We start from the raw sequence: 25535 nt of genomic DNA, 5'->3' as shown, positions 1-25535 counted from the left end.
TGGATAAAAATAGTGCAATAGAGATAAGCCAATTTTTAAGATTTATGACGTCTTCGATGTGGTATGTCAAGAACTGAGCTCAGAGTAAGCACCATTAAAAAAGGCGAGGAAATATGCAACATATGAGAAGCCAAACGTGTTTTTTTTCTCATTGACTTAACTTCTAATACATTCTTCAAAGTTTTAATTTTATTTCTATTTATTGTGCATTATAACGATGGCGCTTTCATATACCTATGCAGTTTGCTTCCATATTGTTTGTTCAAAATGGGAATTTATTCGGGTTGTGGCATCAAGAATAATGGTGAAAAAACTACCAAAAGGTTTTTTGCCTACTTTTAGCTCTCTATATTCATATCAAACTTTACCTCCAGAATCCCCAACAAACTTTTATTCAAGCAAGATATTTTTTCTAGAAAAGGAGCTTATCATATGAAGAAATGGATTGGTAATTTATAAACTTTCTACGTAAATATTATTGTGAATCAAATTTTTAAAGTCATCGAGTAGATGTGAGAAGCACGTGATTAGCTGTAAGTTGAACCTGATTGGCTAAATTGGTGGCACTTGCTGGAAGACCATGTGCAAAGTCTAGGAAGGTTCTAGGGACGTAAACAAGGCAAGGATACTCTGGTAAAGACGGAGAAAAACTGAATTGATAACCTACTGCAATTAAAGCATTGTGAAAATTGGTAGCTGTTACCAGAGCGGCCTAATTTACAAGTAATCGGCTGGGTTTTTAGAGAGCGGACAACTATGACGATTCGCGATACGATTGTATTAATTTGACCGCTCGGTTTCTAGTCACTAGTGTTTTGAAAGTGGAGCTGAAATTGGACAGCATTTAAAATCTGTTCGAAAGTATATTTGTTTGTGATAAGAAGCGCGCGGTTTATTCAAAAGTGTTGTCACTGTGTAACTCAGAAAAAGGAGGACTGGCAACTGACAAGTCTTGGGAATTTAAACGCATTTCTAATGGTTTTGACGACATATTGACAGGGGCCTTCGAGCTAATTTAGGCCAACACCGAGGTTGTTTATTTACATTTGCTTGCTTCCTGCAAGTTGACATTTGGTCAATGCTGCATCAAATAAACTGGAGTTTTTTAAGTCCAGACGCAGTGATATTCCCAACATAGTTGCACAGGTATAATTGGAGACTTAATCTTGCTGTTTGAATACATTGTTTACTGTTGTGCGGGGTGTGTAATAATCCTACTTATCAATTTTGTTTTCCTTCAGAATGGCGCTGTAAAATGAGTCTTAATTACGCAGATTGGTCTAAAGCTAGTAATTTCTCGATTAAATGATTAAAATGCCAGAGGGTTTTAATAACATTTAAGGTTTCAAATGATGTGCTTGTAACTTCAAAAACGCTTTTTTTGCTTGAAAATTAAACAGTTACAATAAATTGAGTTAATATACTCGTATTGTATCGAAATTGGAGTCAAATGCAAATTATTTTAGGTATAACGGTTACCATTTTTAATCATTTCTAGTCGTACTGCAGTTGGAAATCGGAAAATGAGCAACGAAGAAATTACATACGAGGAACAAGAATCACGCTACTTGGATAATGAAAAGGAGTTAGCTGAAAATTCACACTGGTTTGATGGGCCTGTGGTAAACGAGGATGGTGAAGACAAGGTATTAAAATAGCACAAGTTCATCACTTTTGCTCTGCAGGTTTCAGTCGCGTTATTAAGCGTGTTTTTCTTTAGTTTTGAATTTTACTGTATAACAGCTGAATCGCCTAGGCCATTATCTGTTGGTAAGCGTAGGACATGGAGTTGGTGCACGTTTTGTCTGCAAAGGAATGCCTTCTGGAATAGTCCTCAAGAGCGGATAACTATGTTTTCGGTTTAAAGTTTTTCTTGTTCATAGATTCTTTTAGCTTTTATTAGTGCTTTAGTTTATTTTTGTGTTGTTTTCGGAAGTTCACGTGCAACTCAGCTGCAGGTTTAATAAAGCAAGCGAACAATGCCTGGCTTTGTAGTTACCTTTATCAGTTTACAAATTTTTTTCAAAATGTTATCAGAACATTTCAAGCTAAGCCCAGAATCATTTTATCCTTATAACATTTGTATTACACTCTTTTTTTATAAGAACCAGTAAATTTGAGTTCAGGCTGATTGTTCTTATTTTTTTTGAAAATCTAAGGCTTGATTGTTCTTAATTTGTTCTTAAATGTATAGGGTATAAGCAGTGAGATTTCTAGCTTTTCGTTCTGGGGAGGTGTTCAGGCCAACAAAGTGAGTGAGAAAACCTTCATTTGCTGCCATTTTGAATACTCTCGGAAAAAGCACCCACAAGATTCTCGTTTTTGAAATAAAATGTTTTTCAAAATTTCATTTTACAGTAGCTCAGCCTCAGCTTGTTCTTAATTTGTTCTTAACTTTTGACCAATTCTGAGGCGCGCGTTCTTATAAAATTTTTCTTACAAAAAAGGTGTAATAATTCAAGTACATACATTAAACTTCCACGAGTTCAACATTTTTGCATATTTACCAATCAAGTGTTTCTTAGTTATTAGTTCAGTTCAATTCAGATTTCATTTACAGTATCAATTACTAAATACATGTCTTCTTATTTATAAGAAACTGGTTTTTAAGACACCAGAACGAGAATGGCAAAAAACTTAAGAAACTTTTGTACAAGTAGAATTAAGAAAATGTAAAATTTCCATTTTTGAAAAAAGTCTCCAAGAGTTTTTATTTTGTTAATTTTTTCTTTGGGAATAATAGCATACTTTGAATTTTGATCTGCATGAGTTTTTTCGTGATGGTCTACATTTTTATTTTTTAAAAAATGCTCAACTTTAAAACAATAAGGCAAATTTAGGTCCTGAAATAAGAAACCAACTAAAAAGCTTTTAGTGCTGAAACGCCATACATATGAAGTTAGAAACTCCATACAAAATGAAAGGCCACTCAGAATATAGAGTCATATAATAAGTAATGCCACGCGGAATGATTAAGCAGTGGGTATATGATATGTTATCAAAAATTTAAAAAACCACTAGAAATGTTAAACTAAGGATTTAAATGCCTTAGAATAACCTAATGTCATTAGAATTTAGTTAAAGATGTAAAATGGGGGTGAATTGCATGCGACATCCTTAATCATTCTGCAAAAAGTAAAATTGTAATATAGACATAAACAACTCTCCATAGATATACAGGCTAACAATGTAAGGATAACAGCAATTATTACATTGTCAAACTGCAGGACATATTCCAAGAAAATTGATGAGCTGCTTGCCTTTGTGTGGTGGATTATGTTGTGGTGAATTAATCAATGTTAAATATCTGTTAATTAATGTTGTACACTTTTGTTTGAAAGATGATATTAGGGTTTTCCCAGATACAATGTTATAGTCAGGAAAAATTCATAATGATAATGAGAATCCAATGTTGTAAGGTAGAATTTAACTCATTGGTTACATTTACTCTGGCAAAGTGCTGTTTGCTAAGGTGAAATATTAGTATTTATCAAATTTATTTATATTCTATCTTACAACATTTGATTCACATTGTCGTTTTGCATTGTTCCCGACTATTACCTTCTATCATAGTATTTCAAGATTCAAAGAATCCAGCAGACAGCCTATCCTGCATTTTTCCTTCTATCATAGTATTTCAAGATTCAAATTATTCAGCAGACAGCCTATCCTGCATTCTTCCTTCTATCATAGTATTTCAAGATTCAAAGAATCCAGCAGACAGCCTATCCTGCATTCTTCCTTCTATCATAGTATTTCAAGATTCAAAGAATCCAGCAGACAGCCTATCCTGCATTCTTCCTTCTATCATAGTATTTCAAGATTCAAAGAATCCAGCAGACAGCCTATCCTGCATTCTTCCTTCTATCATAGTATTTCAAGATTCAAAGAATCCAGCAGACAGCCTATCCTGCATTCTTCCTTCTATCATAGTATTTCAAGATTCAAAGAATCCAGCAGACAGCCTATCCTGCATTCTTCCTTCTATCATAGTATTTCAAGATTCAAATTATCCAGCAGACAGCCTATCCTGCATTCTTCCTTCTATCATAGTATTTCAAGATTCAAAGAATCCAGCAGACAGCCTATCCTGCATTCTTCCTTCTATCATAGTATTTCAAGATTCAAAGAATCCAGCAGACAGCCTATCCTGCATTCTTCCTTCTATCATAGTATTTCAAGATTCAAAGAATCCAGCAGACAGCCTATCCTGCATTTTTCCTTCTATCATAGTATTTCAAGATTCAAATTATTCAGCAGACAGCCTATCCTGCGTTCTTCCTTCTATCATAGTATTTCAAGATTCAAAGAATCCAGCAGACAGCCTATCCTGCATTCTTCCTTCTATCATAGTATTTCAAGATTCAAATTATCCAGCAGACAGCCTATCCTGTATTCTTCCTTCTGACATATTTCCCTGATACTTGATAGTTGTTAGTGTTTTATTAAGAATCATCATTATCATGCCATCTTGATTTTTTCAAGTGTTCCCCCAAAGGAAAGGGTTGTACAAAAAGGGGCTGGTAAATTTTGGTAAGATGGTTGTCAATCATAATTTTGTAAATCTCTCCTAGGGAAAATTGAATCACTAATAGCATTTTCATTTTCATTTTATCATCCATGGATACTAAATAAAATTCTCAAGCTACAAAATAAATAAATATAATACTAAATTAAAAACATCAAATACTTAGGAAAATCAAGCTTGAGGAAGTGATTTTTGTTTTTTTTGCAATAACTCAAGGTTGCAAAATGCTGTAGAATTTTTATATGAATAGTCTTTGAACATTTTTTATGAAATGTATGCTTTGTTTCCTGACAATCAAATTAAGCATGAAACTCAAAGTAGCAACTTAGAACCATCTTATTCTTTACAACAAGTAAAGTGTAGAGCAGAAAAGTTGCCTGATGAATGCATTAAGCGTGAATCTAGAGTAGCAACTTAGAACCATCCTGTTCTATACACCAAATAGCAGGTAAAGCTCTGCCTATACAGGCCGATAAACAGTAATTTTCATTATAGGAAATTTATATGAGCAGTCATTCATCTTAAGGTTTAAAGGTTTTCTTTTGCTTCTTATAAACATAGTAGTAATGACTTTTACTTGCATAACTTTGTTCCAAAAGCCACAAACTGTGAAGAAGAGGTAAAGCACCTTAGGCTTAAGTCATGAAGGTTGAGGGCCGACCCATATGTTAAGAACATAGGAGCCTTAATAATATGTTGTTTCTTTGATGTATGTTTTTTAATATCAGAGTGTTTTGTATGTAGTGGAATTTAAAATAAATTAACTGAGCTGAACTGAAAATATATCACGTGCTGAAAATATATGAAGCCTCCAATATTAATTAACACCTTGTGGTAATGGTGGCTACAAACTACAATAAAGTAATTCTAATGGCTGGTACAAGTTAGCGCTTGGCAATGCAAGGAACTTTCAACAGCCATAGTGGCACCAATGTTCATTATTTAGGGGCTTGGTTTTATTCTATAGAAAAAATAAAAACATATAGTGTGTTCAGAGTAGCCAGACTAATAGAAGAAAATTCGTCAATTTTTGTGTGTAATATAAGCATTCGTGTTTTGTGCAATTGGAAGAATCATGCACTGTACAAGAATAATTTAGGTACCCTGTAGGTAAAAGAGTTGTATATAAAAGCTTCTTGTTTAATTTGTTAAGAAAGGTAGATATCTTTTACAACCAAGGGTTATTTCCTGCTAATTTCTTCCATAGGAAAATGCAGAACTCGATTCCAAGAACTTGGAAGATGATCAGTATGACAAAATGTTGTCGTATGACTACAGATACGCACCTCCCTTTCACGAGGCATCAAGCGAGCAAGAATTCCAGACACCCAAGGCACATACAGATTATAATTTTGACGAGAAAGATTACAGGAGTAAGTTTTATTGCTTTTTTCCAGTTCCTGTTCAGTAGCGGCGCCACGGGGGATTGCGGGGGGGGGGGGGGGGGACACGCCCCCCAGTTCTTAATCTAAATTCGGTGAGAAAATGTCGGGAGAGGGGTAATATTTTGGCAACGCCCTTTTTGTGATGTAATCCTTTGAATTTCATTGATTGGCGTGGTCTAAAAAGTTTGGTTTGTCGCCCCCTCCTGGTTTGTCGCCAGAAGATGCTTTGCACGTGCAACACCGTCAGCATTCATGAAGGGCATATTCCAGGGTGGGTGCTTTTATTCCCTTTATGCCGATTTTCTGTCCAGAATTAGGTTAAACCTTTATTTGCACATTGCTGAACTTTGTATCCTAATAAAAATTAAACATTAAGCAGAACCAAATTTATTTCATTTTTATTGCTATAGAAGAAAGGAGGAAACGAACCTGTAAAATGTTTTGAGCATGAACGTTTTATGCCTGTATTTCTGTTACGAGGGGCTAGTCCAGCGTCAAGCAAAATAATAGAGTAAGCAGTGATTACAAAATTTAAAAATTCTTTAGCAGGGATTTGTAAATGTTTTATTCTTTGGAAGTTATTATTTTCAGCAACTGTAAAACTCGGCAGGTACGGAGATTTGCAAATCTGCCTAATAACCAGTTCTTAGTGGCTTCCAACATGGTTAACGTTGTTTTCACGCTCATCTTATGGGTTTTTTACGATTTTTCATTGCACGGATTGGTCGGTTAGTCCACATTTTTAGCTACTTTATCAATTATTTATCCACGCTGTTTGAGTAATGTCAGAAAGATAATGTTTCTTGTCTCTGGCAAATAAAAGTTGCAGTGTATGGCCAGTTGGCAATTATGAAACGTGTGCTCGATTTTTCCTGGGTTTTTTCAGGTATTTTTAAGAACATATTTGTTAGTTCTGTCACATATAGTCATATTGAACCTATCTGTCAAGTTCACGACAAAATCACAGCATGTTCTTGCTTTCGTGCAGCACTCTTTGTTGTAAATTGAGCTAGTTGATTGAGCATGTTAATGTATGCTTACAGAGAACGCACATTTTTAAAATTCTGAAACGAATATCAGTTTAAAATAAAGAGAGTGTTCGATTGAATCTTTCTCTCCATTATTGCTTAATTCAAGAAAAAAATTTTCAAGGACCTTGCAATGCAATTTCAAGGAGATTTTGCTCAAATCGTTTGGTTTTTATTTGTTTTTGTATCTCATGAATATTATGAAGGAGCTAGAATATTATGTTATTATTTATCCGATGTTATCATTTAAAGACGTATGATTTTGAAAGGAATGTGCGTTCATCCAGTTACCTGTGAATCTATGAGGATACAGAAAAATATTTTTCCCCACAATACATTTTCGCTAAATTCATTAAAACGTTGAACGATGCCTCCATGAAAGCAAACGATTGGCCCCAGAAGCTTGGAATTGGCAATGTTTCTTCCCTTTGCTGTTTAGAAAGCATTTGCTGATCGATTTCACATTTTCAGGATCTGGATTTCAATTATTCATTGCAAATAGACGTTCGCTACCTGTTACAAATTATATGTTAGTCGGCGTTACGGGGTCCATCTTTCCCCAATTTTTCATAGTATGGCCCCACTGATTCTCCAAAATGTGGCAACGGCTCACACTGCCACTCCCCCATGTACAGCGGCATTGATAGGAATTGATAATGCTATATAACGCTCGTTTAGGGACCCATGTTTGCAATGAAGATATAAAATTGAAATTTTCTAATAACTTGCAAATGATCTGTTTTTAATAGGACATCGCAAGATATCACAGCATTATCACGAGCCGATTCGACCTATTGTCAAAGAAAAATCTAAAAAGAAACGTCGTTCGTCTAAAGAAGAGAAGAAGACTGAAAAGGAAAAATTTTCGAAATCACCACAGAAGTTTCCTGCCATCAAGGTTTTGCCACAAATTTCGGAGAACAAGGAGCTGACGCAAGAGCAGATATCCGACCACGAAACAGAGGGTGCGGTATGGCCAAAGGTGAGCTATTTTTGCGCGTTTAATGGACCGTCTGAGTTGAGCTTGCTTCTGCCAAGAGTTTGAGACACTGAGAAATTGTGTTTAGTACACACTTTTCTGGTCATTAGGTGTCAGATAAGTAATAGATCTAACCGGAGGGGGATTGTTCCACTCTTGGCTAGTCCGAATCTTGTTTTTCCTCTCGTCGTTTGATATTATTTCAAAGTATAAGGTATTGATAAAAATGGTTTTGAGGAATGCCGGAAACTTTTGCTTTTGCCGTGGGTTTTTGGGAAATATTGCTGACTATTTGCAATGGCTGTGAATCTTGTGTTTTCTCTGTGGCAGTTATGGGCCACCATAGATGAAGGCATTCTGAACTCCATCTCATTAGGTTCTATTGCCTCCACCCCCATCTCTATGTGATCTTACGACGTGATCTGTTTGGTGGATATTGCAGACCTAAGGACTTTCCCATGCATCTTTTTCATCTGATATTCATCTTTTAATCTGCAGCCTTTGTTATCTAAGTGAAGAATATTTTCCATGGTCTTATTTGAGTAGACGTAATTACATCCATGTTTTCACTATTCGCAATAATCTTGCTTTATCACTCCGGCACCCGCCTACACGAGATTTGATCCTTCACAGATATGACATGCAGCAAGATTGATCAGAATCTGCAGCGGGCAACGGCAATTTGAAATCGTAACCTCCAAATATACATCTATGAATTCCGAAAATAAAATCAATGGCAATGTCCATTAAGTAAAAAGCTTGTTCTGCTGCCAACTTCACAATAAAGAGGGAAAGTAAACATTCTATGCAAGTCTTGAGCAGCACCAGCCGGTCGCTAAAGAAAAGGCTGGTTACAGGAGGATGTGTGTGTCACTTACCTACTAGGGGATGTGTGTGTCATTACCAGGCACCGCACAGCCATTGGGCTAGCAATATGACTATATGTTTAGGCTATAGCCCCCCCCCCCCCACTTTTTTGCAATAATAGGCTAGAAAAGTTTTTTGAAAGGTTTACAATAATGCAACTTTAGATAGTTTACTCCTATGTAGTAGCAGTTCTTCTTGACTGGGAACCATTTTTGTTCATTTTCTAGGTGTTTTATCTTGTTAAATGATATGATGTATTTTTCTAACTTGGCTAGCTTGGTGTTTTATTACCATCAATTTTTTTCTAAAATAATTTTCTAAAAGAGGCATTAAGCAAGTATTTTCTGAAAGAGGCATTTTCCAGCGTTCTAGAGAGCGTGGCCTCGAAAAATTCTCGGACACACCCATTTAAGCTCCTCCACTTTTAGACTGGTGTGCGGTCCCTGGTCACGTCTTCTTCCCAATATTTCCAACCCCAATTCTTGAGGTATAAATTCGCTCCTTGCTGGCGAAACCTACATGAGGCTGAAATTATTGGTATTTCATTTGAGCCCTTAGACTTACTATGCTTTGCAGGAAAATGTTAAAAATGGCTAAAATGTTTCGAGAAGCTGGTTGTCAATGTGTAGGAAAGTGTGTAGATCTTTCTCTGGACAATTTTCCCAAGCTTTGGAAACCTTCCTCGGAAAGGGGTTTGGGTGCGGCTCTTTAATTTCTTATGTTTCCATTGGCCTTCCACACTGTCATTGACCATATGACCGCCATGTTTTCGGGTTGTAGGGGTATCACCCGCCATACCTTGCCCTTTGGACACCCCTGTTACAGAGTTGTTTTCTTTCAATATATACTTGTCTGGTCAAACGCCGTGTTTCTTGTGAGCGCAGCGCGTACCATCGCCTGTGATAGGATCAATGCGGTGATAAATCTTGCTCAGTCAATAGTTATCTTGTCATGAAACTCTTGTTTCCCATCCACACCTAGTATTTATAATCTGCGCTTTGCAATAAAATATTTCTACTTATCACTAAACGAACTTGTACTGGATATTAGCAGGTGCAATGCGACGAAGCAAAAACTGGAGGGGGTGAGAAATAGGAATAACAATACTGGCCATTACAATATCTTAAGAAGAAGAATTAACGATGCAAAGAAAATTTATTGGGTTTGTTTGTGGATTCAGATAAGAATAATGCAGCATCATTTAGGACAGTAACTGGTGCCTCGTCTGCTGCCATTTGTTTGTTATCCTCTAAACCTTTTTTTCTCTGATATGTACTGAATAGTTTTCACAATAATCATCGACAAATTTTATCATTGAGCACCGCACACAGGTCGATTTTTGACATCCCAAAAATGTTTGAAATTTTACAGCGTTCACCACGATAAGTACTCCAAGTTTAATGTGCCACACCAATCTTTTAAAAGAGCAGACCCTTTGGATATATTTTGAGAATTCATCGATTTTAAAAGCAACGATTCCATTTTCTCACAAGCCTAGCAACTTTTATGTTTAAACCTTTCTTGAATAGACGAAATCATTGTGTCCAGAGCTTTAAAATTTTACAAGATTGTGGCAGCAGTCTTATACCGTTTCTAAGTGGTATGCAGGTTCTATGCTTTGATGGCTGACAATGTAATGTAAGATTTAGTAATCGGGAGTTCTCGACCTGCTTGGTGAAACGGCCTCTTCGGTAAACCAGTAGGTTTAGCACAGAGGGAGAGAGGGGGGGGGGGGGTAGCCGGAGGTGACAATCACAGGGCTTGGACCCTATGAACAGTTTAATAAACGTAGAGGACTCATATCTTAATTTCTAACTCAACATTTAAGTGCAGGGCCTGAGCTGGCTCTCGGTAGCTCTATGTGTTTGTAGTTATCACTTCAAAAAGCTCGATAAAGAATCCTCATTTCTCATGTTTTGAAGAATCATCGAAACCAGTTCGATTGTTAGTTTGCTGCTGATGTCTGTCTGTGAGCACTTCTCCTTCTTCATTGATTTCTCTTCTTCACTTTCGTTCTTGCTGTTCTTTTTTATTTTTGCTTTTTGAAAGAGGAAAATACTGCGTGGCAAAAATATCCAGAATTGGCATGGCCGAAGTCTAGGGTCATGTGGGGTGTAAGTTGAAATTGGTCGGTAACAATTAGCAATTAATGCAGTTGTTTGGCTGTGTTTCACGAAATGTTTTATTGCCGTCTCGTGGCAGTCCTGTTTCTGCGAGCAAACAGTTTTTGCTAAACTTTTTTAAAATCCATTAGCAACTCATGTGAGCTGTAGAGTTTGTTTCACCTGCCTCATATCCTCTCGTGATTCAATCAAGGACGTGGTAGCTGCAATTCTTGCCCTTTTTTCAGCTCTTTGTCATCTTAAAACCAGTTTTCGGATGTTATTAGTTGATCATGCTAGCAATAACGTTGAAGTAAGGGCCAAACTTATAATAACGTTAGGATCCATGAACAGCTGTTCTGTAAATTTTTTTGTAGATAGTTGGTTTAAATTAGCTGTTGTATTTAGCTATTGTGAATACCAACTTTAAATAATATAATAATAATAATAATGATAAAGTAGAAAAGTACTTGAATTCGGTTAGCAATGGGCCGTTTTTGAATTGGAATTTCCGTTCCCGGGCGCCGTTGATAATCCGGTATTCAAAGCATAGGCGCTGAAACTTTTTTATTGGCAGTGCCTCGTATTTGTAGGAAAACCATCTTATTTTTTTCATCATTCCGTCATGATTCATTTGAAAAGGAACTTCAATCACTTCCGCATTCATATCTTTATAGTCCGTTTTTGATGAAACATAGGGCTTTTTCTCAGCTCTCTTGAAATTGTATACGCTCGCATAAACACTTATGACATTGGCATCACCACGTGGCAGCATGTCACTAGCCATTACATCTCAGATGTCTTTGATTTGAACGTTTATCAAATGTTTTTGAAGTATGATTTTTAAAGCTGCTACTAGTTGGGTTTATTGTTCAAAGTTGTATTTAAACCTCTATTTTTTACTTATTTCATGGATATTTCTTTATTTTGACTTACAAAGGACCAGAAAGATGCAGGACAGCGCAAGCATCGCCACAGGCATAAACATGACAGGGAGAAACGTGGTCATCGGCGACATCACCATCATCGCGGCTTCAGCGAGTCAGACAGCCTGGAATCCAGGGTTCGGACTGGCCTTCAAACCCTTGAGGAGGAGAAGAAGGCTATTTTCGACATATCGCAGGAACTAAAAGAGGACCAAGTCTTAAGAACTTTAGATCTCAAAGATCGGGATACCATTCAAAGTATGTAATACAAATTTTCCCTTTTCCTTACTTCTGTTTCCCGAATGCTTTGCTCGATTTTGGGGAGGGCGAGGGTTGCAGAGGGAGAAAGACTTTCGGGGTGTGTATAAGAATCCATATGGCCTGAATCCCTATCAGTATTCGATCTGGAATTATAATGGCTTACGCTCGGCTTGCCGCCACGAGGAATGCTCGCTATTCTCGTCTTTTGCAGATGAGAACGTATTTGAATTCAAAATAAGATATTCCAAGTTTACTTACAGATCATAACTAAAAAACACATCAGTTGTATTAGAAAACCGCAAATTGGAAATAAAGAATTTTCACCTGAATTTATTAGCTATGGGGATGTAAAGAGACCCTCTGGAACCAGGTTAAAGAATCATGCCAACCCTTGACATTCTAGCTGGCTCCCATCTTCCATTCCAAAGGGCTCTGCTGTTTGTGCAACTGACTTGAGACCAACCTAGTGATTTCTATTGCAGGCTTCAGTTTTATAGGTATACGTCTGACAGAAATACAGTTCAAGCTAAAAGCTTCATGAATTTTGTGATGTTTTCAATGCCTCTTTTAATTTTTGGATCACTGGATAAGCAACGTTTCCGTAGATTTAGTGGTGTGCTTTCCTTGTAACACAGGGCCTTCTTGATCAGTTTCATGGATTCCCCTATTTGTACCCTCACAGGTCATCGTTTTGAAGACCTCAACGGCGTGCGAAGACGTGTATCCCGGCAGAGACCGAAATCTGGAATGACCACCCATATAACTCACGGTGAACCGACGGAAAAACCCGCTCATGTGCAAATAACGCTACCCAAGTACAAGTACGATCATGTCCCAAAAGAGGTAATGTTCTTGATAAGTGAAAGTATTGGTAACATGCATCTAGATTAAAGTGTAAGCGGAACAAGAGAATATAGTTCCTGTTGCCGGGCGCGGAATGCTCAATAGCACATACCCAGTAACTTGTGACTTAGTCATTTTCAAAGAGATCACATATGAGGAAGCGCATACTTTGAGAAAGGGGTGGATCGTTTATTGCAGGGGAATCGTTGTGAAGAAATCAGGGAGTATGCAAAGTGATGTAATATTAAGGAGAAAGTGATTTAACTGCATCTTCTGTGACTGTTATGTTTAAAATGCTTCGCGAAGCCTTTAATCACCGCGCAAGAAAATGGGGAAATTCGTGATATATTTATGCTGTTTTCATTTGCAGCCTGCCTTTTGCTAAATAAAGTTAATTTAATCGTGCAAATGTGTGTGTGAAATAATGTTAATTGAAATGATGTTGCTGTCTTCAAGGGCTTCGTCGAGCTAGAGGAGCTTACATGTGGCACGGACAACGAGATGCAATGGAAAGAGCGTGCAAGATGGATCAAGTTTGAAGAAGATGTCGAGCAGAACGAGCAATGGGGCAAACCTCATATTGCCTCGCTTTCCTTCCACAGTCTCTTAGAATTGAGAAAAGGCATAGAATCAGGTACGAGAATAATAAAGAATTGTGCGTTGACTTGATTTTGCAGGATTTGTGCAGGTGCTGATGTAGTGAGCCAATCGTCATCTTGATATCAGTAGATTCATTTGTTTATCGAACTTGATGTGGATGATTCAGAGCCTAAGAAAGTAAACACCATGCTCGAAGTAATTACAGCAATATGTGACAAATTAGGGGCTCTGGACTTGTGAGCTTTCTGCAAGATGCGTTTGTAAATACCCTTTGGTGATGTTGCACTGGATACCTAGGACAATTTTTTTGGAATATTCTTTTTTGCTAATAACTTATTATCTGTATAAGAAAATTCAAAAAAAAAATTACGTTAAGAGAGATTGCAATCAGAGGTGGCATTGTCTTATTTTATTTGGGAAAAGAGATTGAGAATCGCCTGGTGTGTGCCTCTTCACATTCTTTTTGGTCCAAATTACTAATTCATTACAGCGCTACGTAATACAATAATATTCACTTCGGCTAAGTATTCTTTCCAAATCATATTCTATAGATTAATATCATAGTGAGCCATTATGAAAAATAATAAACATATTAAAGATACAAAAGCAAAAAGGAGGAATGAAAATGAATATTCACCTGAAAAGAAAAATAAAAGTTGTGAGATTGATGAACTATAAACCACAAAGGTATATTATGATGTCAATATTTAAAAAGCTCTATCTTACGAATTAACAAGAGTAATTTGTTCAAATTTCTGTGCTTCAATTTCATAGCAATACGAAACTCTCAAAATGGCCGTTTTAGTCGGCCCCCAAAAGTGTGTATTGTACGAGCAGTGGTTTTCGCAGTGCGTTGTTTGGGTTGAAATAGCAAAGTCATTTGCACTGAATTTAGCTTGCGTTTGGATTGAATGCTGACTTAAAATAACTGAAAAATTATAGGATACCTTTTTTGGATGGTTGAAATTTATGATCATTGGAAGGACAAATTAAATCTTTTGCTGCCAAAACATAATATTCTTTCTAGCTTTACAGATTTGTGCTCTTTCCACAGGAACTGTTCTTCTGGACCTTGAATCGTTTGATTTAAATTCAATTTATGAATCGGTTGCGGAAAACATGGTTATAACTGACCAGCTAAGCAGAGCCAACAAAGAAAAGGTGATCGACGTACTTCTGTCCAAGCATCGTCATCAGCATCAACAGAGCAGACTGAAGAGGAATTTCTCATTTTCAAGTCTGAGCTCGTTTACAATGGATAACTCTAGTACTTCCGGGCGCGAAAAGGACAGTGGGATCGACAGTAACGTGGACGTTGATATAAAGCACGAAGAAGAACCCCAAAAGGATCAGACTCAAGTGGATAATAACGTTGTAGCAAATAAAGATTCTGTCGTATTTGAACTTGGCGATATAGAAATGGATTCGGACGAAGTAGATCATCATAAGGAACCTTTTATGAAAGAATCGTATTTTATCGATTCTGATGATGACGAAAAGGTTTGTTCCATATTTCTCTGTTTTTGTTTGATATTTGCTATTCAACAGCAGTTTCTTTCCCTAAAATTAGCACACCCACTCTGCTACGCATTTTCGTCCTTTTTCTCTAGCAGATAATGGAAAGCATTTCTTGTTTCTTTTTCAAGTTTTTTTTGCAGTTTTTGGATAAGTTATTCAGAATCTTTTCTTGCATTTCTAGCGAGCTACTGTGAAATTCGGACCAACAACGGTTGAAGAGACAGGAGAATTCAAAACCGAGTCTGATGTCAAAAGCCGGGTCCCTGTTGGTGCGGAAGCAACTTCCGTATTGGTCGGAACGTTGCCGGATCTTTATCAGCCAACGATGGCCTTCGTTCGATTAGCTAAGGGATGTTTTCTGGGAAATCTCACGGAAGTGTCTATTCCAGTTAGATTTCTTTTTATTTTGCTTGGCCCAGAGTCACGAAAGAAGGAGTACTATGAGATAGGCAGATCAATTGCCACTTTGATGTCTGATAAGGTAAGGTAGCTTTTAGCGATGTTTTATGTTATTCAACTGTAATCCAAGTGTATCGACTTTGAAGGGAAAAACAGTACGAAAGATATAGCACTGCACTGGGTGTGAAAACGCTCTCGGCGTTTGGCATCATTTTTTGCTCCGTATGATTTGTATTTTATAACAATATATCTCGTATTACTGGGAACTGATTAGGACAGATATGCTTCAGATTGAATTGTTATTTCCTTTGCAATTTCCTTTTAAGTTTCAATTTACCCAATCCTTGTTTCTTATCGTTTTTTTTCTTTTCTCTAAGACATTTCATTCTATGCTTAATATTTTCTCCAGATTTTTCATGACTTGGCTTATGCTGCAAAGAATAGAGACGATCTGCTGTCGGCCATTAACTCTTTTCTTGATGACAGCGTAGTACTAGCACCTGGAGACTGGGACCGACACCTTTTGCTGCCTCTTCTTGAAGCAGAGGTAGCCATTAAGAAACGACACCGTAAGATGTTGCTTAGAGAAAAAGGTATGTGGTTTTAAGCTATACTTATTTTCTACTTTTTTTTATACCGTAAATCCTCGAATAGGCCCCCAGTTTTTATTTCCAAAATGAATTTTTGGGTGGGGGCTTATTCGAGGGGGTTTATTCAAGGGGGGCTTATCTCAAAGTGCCAGAGCCATGACAAAGAGCAAGAAAATGGCGGAAATTCTTGTTGATCAATTGAATGGAAAAAAGATAAACATGAGCATTTTGAGCTTCTAGTAACAACAACTGATATCAAAAGAGTTACAAAGTGTTGTACGAAGATCTAACAAATATTATAATTTTTTATCATCACAAAAGTCGCTTATTTGCTTTTTGGTCTCCAGTCGAAGGAAGTTATACTTTATAGCTATTGTCCTGTGGGGGCTTTCTTGAAATAAGATATTATTCTGCAATTATGCTCCTTTGCAAAAAACTGATTTTTTTAAGTGGGGACTTATTCGAGGGGGGGGGGCTTATTCGAGGATTTGCGGTATTGATGAATGGTATATTTATTTGAAAACAGACTTTCAATCGTATGACTTATGTTACATTGCTCTAAATGATGAATTATTTACGGCATTCATTAGCAAATGTGCAGATTTGCCTGAATTTGTCAATTGTCTCATTTTGCAGCCGCAGCTCATGAAATGCCCGCTGATTTGAACCCCTTCATTAGAACTGGTCACATTTTCGGTGGTTTGATCCGAGAATTCCGACGCAAAAAGGCGCATTTTGTTTCCGATTTCAAAGACGGCCTAAACCTCCGCTGTGCAATCGCCTTAATATTTATTTTCTTTGCAACTCTTGCGCCGACGATCACTTTCGGTGGACTTCTGGGCAAAAAGACCGACGGATGGTTAGGAGTGCAAGAGACATTAATCGCCACGTCTTTCGGTGGAATCCTGTTTGCTCTTTTTGCTGGACAGCCGCTGATAATCATTGGGACGACGGGACCTATTCTCGTATTTGAACAAGCAACATATGAGGTGAGCTTGAAGCATAGCATTTTTCCCCATTTTGATCTATGTGATGTTGCGATGCAACTTCCATGAACGAAACCCCCAAATAATGGACGTCTCCAAATCGAAGACCAATCAAAGGCTTGTAAAGGTAACATACAAAAACGGACACCTCCCTTCGACTGACACCTCCCTTCGATCGACACCTCCCGTCGACCGACACCTCCCTTCGACCGACACCTCCCTTCGACGGACACCTCCCTTTGACGGACACCTCCCTTCGACGGACACGTCCCTTCATGGTATTTCCACCACATGTCCGCTATATTGAGGTTCCACTGTACTACCGCTCTACTTTGATAAGGTTAGGCATATTTGATAATGTTCTGTGGAAAGTTCGATTTGTTTTACCACCTTATTCGGTGATTAAAATCAAGTTTGAAAATGCTTGGGATTGTATTAAGTTGCTGGAATGACTTCAAAAACTTCTTTGAACTCGTCCTTTGCCCCCAAATTTCGGAGAAAATTAAAATTCAATGTGTTTGAATTCCAATGAAATTATGAAACAATTTTCCTCTCGTCCCATTTCCTATTGTTAGAAGATAGTCTAGGCGCTATGAATTTTTTATTAGCTTTGAAAAAAGCAAACATTTAGTAAACTAAAGCTTTTCGTCTGACACTCTTCAGAGTTTAAAACGTCAGAACATAGATCGAAAACTCTACGCTAAGAAATATATATACCCGTTGTGGATCGAAATAGGCCAATCAGAAACACGAGCACGTGACTGTAAAGGTTGACCAATCAGTGCCGCTTGCCTATTAGAATGTTACCAATGGAGTCCTAAGGTGAAAACGAACTCCTTTTGTCTACACAGTAGCGGTTTTTTCGTGCTTATGTAGATAGATTCTAAAACTGCTAGGTGGAACGACGATCGGGCTTTACCAATAATCCGAAACATGTCGCCATTATAGTTTTTTGCACAAACTGGGTTTTCTAGCAAATGCTGCCCGATAGCAGAATCGCAGGTCTTATTAGTAATTTTGGATTTGCAAGACCGAGGTGGCTGTTCTCTTTGGGGATGTGTTTTGTTTCTAATATTAGATGGAACGTGTTGTTTTATCCTATCCTCCAATCTTTGGGTGGTGCGTCCTACGTAGCCAGAATCACACTGGCACGTGAATTCATACACAACAGAAATTTTTTTTTGTGGCAGGAACGCAGTCCTTTTGAATGGACGGAAGGGCCTTTTTTGTACTGTAATTGTTTTGTACTGTACTGTACTGTGATTGGTCAACCTTTACAGTCATGTGCTCGTGTTTCTGATTGGCCTATTTCGATCCACAACTGGGTATATATATTTCTTAGCGTAGAGTTTTCGATCTATGTTCTGACGTTTTAAACTCTGAAGAGTGTCAGACGAAAAGCTTTAGTTTACTAAATGTTTGCTTTTTTCAAAGCTATTTACAAGTTTTGTACCACCAAAAGATTGTTTGAATTTTTTATTCCCATTTTTTTCATTCTTTTTGTTTACATGACTCTGTTTGACAAAATGTTCAATGCGTTTAACAACCTTTTGCAGACCATCTAAGAATACCGTAAGCCCTCATATTAACCTCCTAAAGGCTTAAAATTCAGGAAGTTTATAGTTGGGGAGGGGGGGGGGGTGTAGGGGATAATTCGAGAATTTACAGTATGCAGATCTATGAAAATTAAATGCACTGTATATTCTCTTATCGTGAAAAATCAGGCATTGTTTTTTTCTTATTCGTTTTTACTGTTTAGATTTTGATTTTGATTTCAGTTTTGCAATCTGCTGAATATTGAGTTTATGGCAATGCGGTTCTGGATTGGTCTGTGGGTCTTGGTCATCCTGCTTGGCGTTGTCGCATTCGAGGGTTGCTACCTCGTTGAATATTTTTCAAGATTCACCGAAGAAGTCGTTTCGGTTCTTATTTCATTTTTCTTTCTTTATGAAGCAGTCTATTTCCTAATAAAGGTGAGAAGCATTTAAGAGCTTGACGTAAATTCAAGTTTGTTTTATATGTAACGAATACTTGACACCGTTTTCGTACCTATTAAAATGTCTCTCTACCTATAGAATTTACGATTGCCGTTACCATGGCTTCTATATTTATTAATGAGCAAACAGTTCCTTTTTTTGTTTTCAACTGGTCCCATTTCCTCTTTGATGAATGTTGGTCTGCTCTTTGCTGAAATTAACCATTTTTTCATGCAAAGTTAACCATGTTTTTCATGTACATACGAATTTCTATAGTGACTTCAGTCTAAAATTCTGTTTTGTTTTTTTCAGGTTTTCAAAGAACACCCATTAAAATTGTCATATGAATCTTTAGAACAAGCAGATCTCATAGAAAAATATTTTGTAAATTACACAGAGCAAATTTGTAACATTAGTTTACCTGAACTAGTAAGAAATGAAAGCATCACAGAGGCTCCTTCGCTGTCACCTAATAATGTTGGGCGGCCGAACACTGCCCTAATGAGCTTGGTCCTCCTTATTGGAACATTCTTAATTGCCTTCTTTTTGCGCAAGTTTCGAAATAGTCATTTTTTCTCCAGTAAATGGCGAAGGATTATGAGTGACTTTGGTGTGCCTATCGCAATGATATTCATGGTTTGTGTAGATTTAACAACTGACAATATATTCACGGAAAAAATAAACATTCCACAGACATTAAGACCCACCAAAGCAGAGCGACGTGGATTTTTCGTCAATCCACTTGGAGATAAGAAAAGACTCGAGCTAGGCTATATTGTGCTTGGTGTAATTCCGGCAATTTTAGTCAGCATTTTGATATTCATGGAGACTGAACTGACGGGAGTCTTGCTCAATAAAAAGCGGAATAAACTCAAGAAAGGTGGCGGCTTCAACTTAGACCTGTTTATGATGGGAGTGCTGACAGGAATTTCGTCTGTATTCGGCTTGCCTTGGATGTGTGCCGCCACCTTAAGGTCGGTGCAGCATATCAACGCGTTGGTCATTATGAGTAGATGTCATGCGCCTGGGGAACGTCCGTTTCTAGTCGAAGTGAAGGAGCAAAGGCTCACCAATGTAGCTATTCATATATTAGTAGGTGAGTCACTTCGATTTAAGTTGTCATTCTGTATTCAGTATTAGAAGCGATTGGAGTCGAAGATAGCGCTCTCTTTAAGGCCGATTTCCATTTGACATTTTTTTGTGCGCGCGGACGTAGCGCCCAAGTCTGAGCATGTGTAAATTTGGGCGCTACGCCCGCGCGCACAAAAAATGTCAAATGGAAATCGGTCTCTAAAGTCAAAGTACAATCCATCCCAAGAGTCCTTGGAGCGCCCTGTTCCACGAGTTTGTTTGAAGAAAAATATCCTTTAACAGTACCCCCTACCTCTCCGCCAAAGCAATTTTCGTTGTAGAGTTCAATGTCGTTTTTTCCTGAGATGAATCCATTGTACCACACCAAACTTCTTACTTTGCACAAAACAGCATTTTTAGAGGGGAAAGGGGGATGACCTATAGAATGTTATAAAAATATTTGAATGCGATTACTTTGGCGGTTATCGTAGCTGATAGAATGGTATAGAAGCTTCATATCGACTCAAATTGTCAATAAATAATACGTCTTCAGATTAGAAGGCAATTTGATATCCAGAAAATTCTGAGATCCTCTCAAATTCTTTTTATGTTTATATGAAGGATAAATAGCTTCTTGCTATGAATTTTCTGCAATTAGAGTTTCTGATTTGACTGGCCTTATTTGACAGGCATTAAAATTCTGTCAGTCAGTTCTCTCATTTGCAAAGATAAACAATGAAATTGGAACATTTGTGAATTACGTATCTTCTATTTCCAAGCCCTCTCTTCGTCGCTATTGTTCGTTTATTAAATGGACTCGTGCCCCCTTGAAATGGCAATCCATTTTCATTCCGTAGGTTTAGTCCTCTTCATGTCTGACGTCATCAGAGAGATCCCGTACGCTGTTCTACTTGGGGTGTTTCTGTATCTGGGCCTCATTTCATTGTTCAGTGGCATTCAATTTATGGAGCAGATGCGACTTTTCTTCACCCCCCGAAAATATCACCCTAACAAAAGATACATTTATATGGTATGTAATTGCAATGTTTTTTCCACTAACGTAAGGCTGCTTGATGTCGTGTTGCCTGATCTGTATCATATAGAGGCTGCTATAACGCATAAGTCAGAGTCATGAGTACTCTTATTGAGATAACTTCAGATAACAGCTCTCTCTGTACTTAAATAATCTGGTATGAAAGATAATCAATATACTTAAAACCATTGCAGCTTCTGTAGTCAGTTTTTTGTGAAATTCTTTCTCAATTTTAAGATAATTTTTATGCAGCAGTTGTTAACTTGGTTGCCAGATTAATTATGTTCATTTGAAGCTGTTATTTTGTTTTCTTTCCATTTCAGATTCCTCTTTACAAAATTCTGATTTACACTGCTGTGCAGCTTTTGTGCCTGATCATTCTATTTGTAATCAAACTCACTCCAGTGGCGCCGATGTTCCCCTTTTTCTTCCTTATTATGGCTGTCATCAGAAAGTATCTTGGACGTTTTTTTACTGAAGAAGAGCTCGAAGAGGTTAGAGAGTGTTTTTGTCTTGAAAGTTTAAATGAAATATCATTAATATAATCAGAATATCGATAACTCAACCGATCCTTTTGTTACTTCCCATTTTGTTTACTGAGTACTTCAAAATCAAATCTTCTACTGCTGAAGGTAGCAGTTAGAAATTGAATACCCAGTTCAAGCGCAATAACCTTTTTTAAACTCCTGTCAAGTGTGAAATTTGAAGTCGTATGTGTAACTTTAAGGCTAAGCCGATTATTGGGTCAGGTTGTGGTTACTCATAATTGCTTCGGAGGGACATTTATTCGATTGCATTTTAAAGTACAGCGGATCTCCGTTCTTTCAAAAGATGTTTGCAAGTGCCTTATGAAAGCAAAACTAAGGTAAGAAACAGCTTTTTATAATACCATGTATTGTATGATATACCTTCTTGTTATACCTACATATTATACCAAAGTTGTCCCCTACAATGTCCCATGATCGATTTCTTCTTCAGATGTTTGTTATGATCTCAAGCATCGAAAACCCGCAAGCTTTTTCTTCTTGTTTGTGCCAATATTGAACATTGTCATTTCATATTTTCTGTTCTCTGCCTGTTGCAGCTTGACAATGAGGAGGATTCAAAAGAGTACGACAGTGATCTGGATGAATATGATACGGTGTATCTACCAATATAATTTCAGAGCAAATCCTTTGTTTGTTAATGGCTAAGAAGTCCAGTACGAGAGCCAATCGTTTGCAGTGCAGAGGTATTTCATTCATCCTAAATTCTAAGCTTGAATCCAAAGCTGAAAATGCTCAAGAGTTCTTCCAGGCTGTTTCGCTTTTAGACTTGTGACGTCATTGTGAACAAATTTCGATTTTCTTGAGTTTGATTAGCTGTTTTTGTCATTTTTATTGTTGTTGTTGTTGTGGCTGTTTTGTGGTTTGATTTCAAGCGTGTATTTATGTATGAACTCATTTCCTAAGCGGTCATTTCATACTGGTTTTCTTTCATGCAAACCCTTTTGATTTTTAAGAGTTCAAAAATTTAAATAAGCATGTCTGTATGCACATCTGCAATCTCCTGCTTGTACGCCTGTGTTAAATAAGCAAAATGAAAATTATTAGTTTAATTAACACTTGGTCTTTTCGACATTGGAAGGACCAATAAATACTGTTCTCTTCATAAAATCTTATATCTTTTTTAATCATATCAATTGGCAAGAACTATGTAATGTAAATGAAATTGGGATTCATTAGAAATTATTGAAGGACCCACCCATACCACTCCCTGTTCTGATTTTCTCGGACGTTAGCCTGTGCGAAGACTCGGCTGGTTTTCCCTGCCATGAATTTTGTTGAATGGAGAATGGGTTTACTCTCCCAGTAGAAAATCATTTAGGGTTTCTTGTCCAGAGAAAAACCTCTGGTGATAATAAATTCAGATTATATAGTCATAATTCCCAACGTGTTAACTTCCTTATTCCATTTAAAATTTACTAACTTTGTTTTAACAAGATATTATTTGGTTCTTTTACCTATTTTATAATGCAATGAAACAATTTTTAATAAATGAATCTTCCTTATACCTTTGTGACCGTTGAGGAACAGAAGCAATTTTGTTTTGTTTTCAATATCTCTGATTCAGATTCGGTTTAGAATCTCATTTTGAAGAGTAAACCAATTTTGTTCAGAATTATTTTTTTTTCTGTGAAAATTTATAATGTACTATATATATAGTTGTTCATATTTTGTAGAAAACAGTCGAAATTTTGTGTGATTTAGTAAAACTAAATTAATACAGCTTGTCTAAGGCAACAATGGAGACGGATGATTTTGTAGGTTTTTATAAATGCTTCACTGTCAAAGCAAGACACCCGGTGTATAGATGCATATCCATAGTACCTTGACCCATTACATTAGCTAGAGGCTCAACATACTTCATGTGCCTTCGATGGATTAACATTTCTCCAAGCCAGCATCGACCATTTGACTCAGAAAAACAACATTTGTTCAAATTTGCACTCATTCATAGCCTTTTCAGTGAACGTTTTCGTTATGTAATAACAAAAAGTCTTAATCCCACTCAGTATTCAGCGACCTTGACGTAGGCGAATTTTAGAGCAGAGTGCAGGCGTTCTTTAATTGACAAAGTACAAACGAAGTATTTTGGTGTTGTAGGGAATTTTAAATGTGTTTTCAAGCAGGCTTTAACGTGGCTATTTTTTCACTTGGAAGTAATTATGCTTGTTTATATGTTCTTTTGAAAAAGGACTGAGTTTCCAGATGATTCTCCACGCCAATTTGTACATTTTTTAATTAGCCTTGTTATGACGTGTAGAACTAATCCAATTGTGCATATATACAAAACGCATTAATCGATCATCCAATTCAAAATTCTTATTTTATTCACCCTCTCTTCAAATGGTTAACACAGTGTCCGTCCCTGTCTAAAGGGGCCATTTTGTTGTGCTCTCGTACTGATGTAGGTTGCTGGTTTCAGTTTGTCTATGATTATAATTTCGCATATCTAGATTGAGTATAGTATAGCTACGTATGTGAAAAAAGCAACGATAGCAGGCATAGATCAAGGAAACATATTGGAACATTTAGCAAATTGAGGGGATTCACGTGTAGGCAAAAGGGATACCCCTCTGAGAGCTGCAAATAGGCACTTTACCGTGATTTGATACGACAGACGTAACCAGTTTACTCTGTCCTCCTTTTAAAGTGGGCAGTGTAAAGGTCCCGCTCAAATCTCTCTCCTCCATTCGTTTAATACTTCGTACATCCCTATGAGTTTCAGAATTGTGCGCATTTTATCAGAATTATACAGCCTTGTGTATTATACAGGTAGAATGTATCCGTTTTCAGTGAACAAACAAGTCGATAAAAGAAAACTAATAAAAGAACTGGACTTCTTGTTAATGGAGTTGCTCCTTTCACAGCGAACCCTACTCCTCCTCTGCTGACACTGACAAGGTTTCAAAATACTGGACTAATTTTTTTTGTTTCGCTCTATCCACTTTACATACTGGGGGGGGGGGGCTTCTTTTTAAGGGCTCATACTTTGCTGTAAGGAGTTATCGATAGAGACTTAGGCTGCGTTTAAACGATACCTGATTCATTTCATATCGGATTTGCTGCACCGTATCGGATTGGTTTTATACCAGGTAGGGCTCCTGTTTACACGACAGTAGTTACTCCGCACTGCGGGGTGCAGTCTTTTGTTTCGGGGCCTCTGCGTTGGTATTTGAGTCGCGCCAAAAAATTACCTGCCACGTGAGCACTGGTGTGAGTCACTGAAACAGAAAAATGGCGGGGAGCAGGGAAGAAAGTTAAGGAAGAAATTTTTCCTGGACTTGAGCTGTTGCTAGAGACCGTGAGATCGCATGCAGCGAGTTCTCAATTCGAGGGGAAAGGATGGGAGAGTGTGAAGTCTTCTTTAAGATAAGGAATATCTTGAAAAAAAGATCCATGAGGTGGCTACTGATCTGAAAAATGTGTGCAAGTAAAATTACTGTGGTAAAGAATAATGTCTCTTTATCAGCATCCATCTTGTTTTCTTGATAGTGAAACCACAATTTGTTGAAAAACGCGCCAAACGTGGGGTTGAGACCACCTGAGGCCACAGGGATCGTAACTGAGGTTGCGGAGCAAGTTGATACCGGATTCGAACGTTTAAACAAGCACTTTACCCAATCCGATACATATCGGATTGGTTTCAGAGCGATAGCATATCGGAACGGGTCCTCATCGTGTAAACAGAAGGCCTATCTGGTGTTAAACGAATCCGATATGAAGTGAATCCGGTATCATGTAAACGGGGCCTTAAGCATTTTATCCTTTTTTCAGATATTTTCGTATATCTTGCAAATATCTTGGCTTTTCTGCCTAGAAGCTAGAAGAGGAGATTCCTTGTTCTCGAAAAGTCAACGGAGATCAAGAGAAACAACATGTTTGAAGGAAAAAAGTTAAA

The 25535-nt window shown here is 37.4% G+C and overlaps 1 protein-coding gene across 2 annotated transcripts; it reads left to right on the top strand.

The window, feature by feature from the left end:
• The first annotated feature begins 562 nt into the window (after positions 1 to 562).
• LOC135681364 (band 3 anion transport protein) lies at positions 563 to 23946 on the top strand. Of its 2 annotated transcripts, XM_065195807.2 has the most exons (16): positions 563 to 1146; positions 1499 to 1646; positions 5736 to 5901; positions 7691 to 7923; positions 11830 to 12073; positions 12759 to 12919; positions 13376 to 13553; positions 14574 to 15019; positions 15219 to 15518; positions 15846 to 16029; positions 16663 to 17015; positions 18791 to 18985; positions 19301 to 20084; positions 20917 to 21089; positions 21416 to 21586; positions 22177 to 23946. In XM_065195807.2, the coding sequence occupies exons 2-16, from the start codon at positions 1524 to 1526 to the stop codon at positions 22249 to 22251; spliced, it is 3786 nt and encodes a 1261-aa protein (XP_065051879.1). In that variant the 5' UTR covers positions 563 to 1146; positions 1499 to 1523; the 3' UTR covers positions 22252 to 23946. The 2 variants fall into 2 exon arrangements, with proteins under 2 accessions (XP_065051879.1, XP_065051881.1); XM_065195809.2 differs by lacking the exons at positions 563 to 1146; positions 1499 to 1646; positions 5736 to 5901 and adding an exon at positions 5962 to 6641.
• The last annotated feature ends 1589 nt before the right edge of the window (positions 23947 to 25535 follow it).

This window comes from Rhopilema esculentum, chromosome 12 (assembly GCF_057945365.1).
Source record: "Rhopilema esculentum isolate cy_ngs chromosome 12, ASM5794536v1, whole genome shotgun sequence".
In the NCBI taxonomy this organism is placed as follows: Eukaryota; Metazoa; Cnidaria; class Scyphozoa; order Rhizostomeae; family Rhizostomatidae; genus Rhopilema; species Rhopilema esculentum.
The sequence above is the reverse complement of the archived record's forward strand: the minus strand, read 5'-3'. Positions and strand labels throughout refer to the sequence as shown.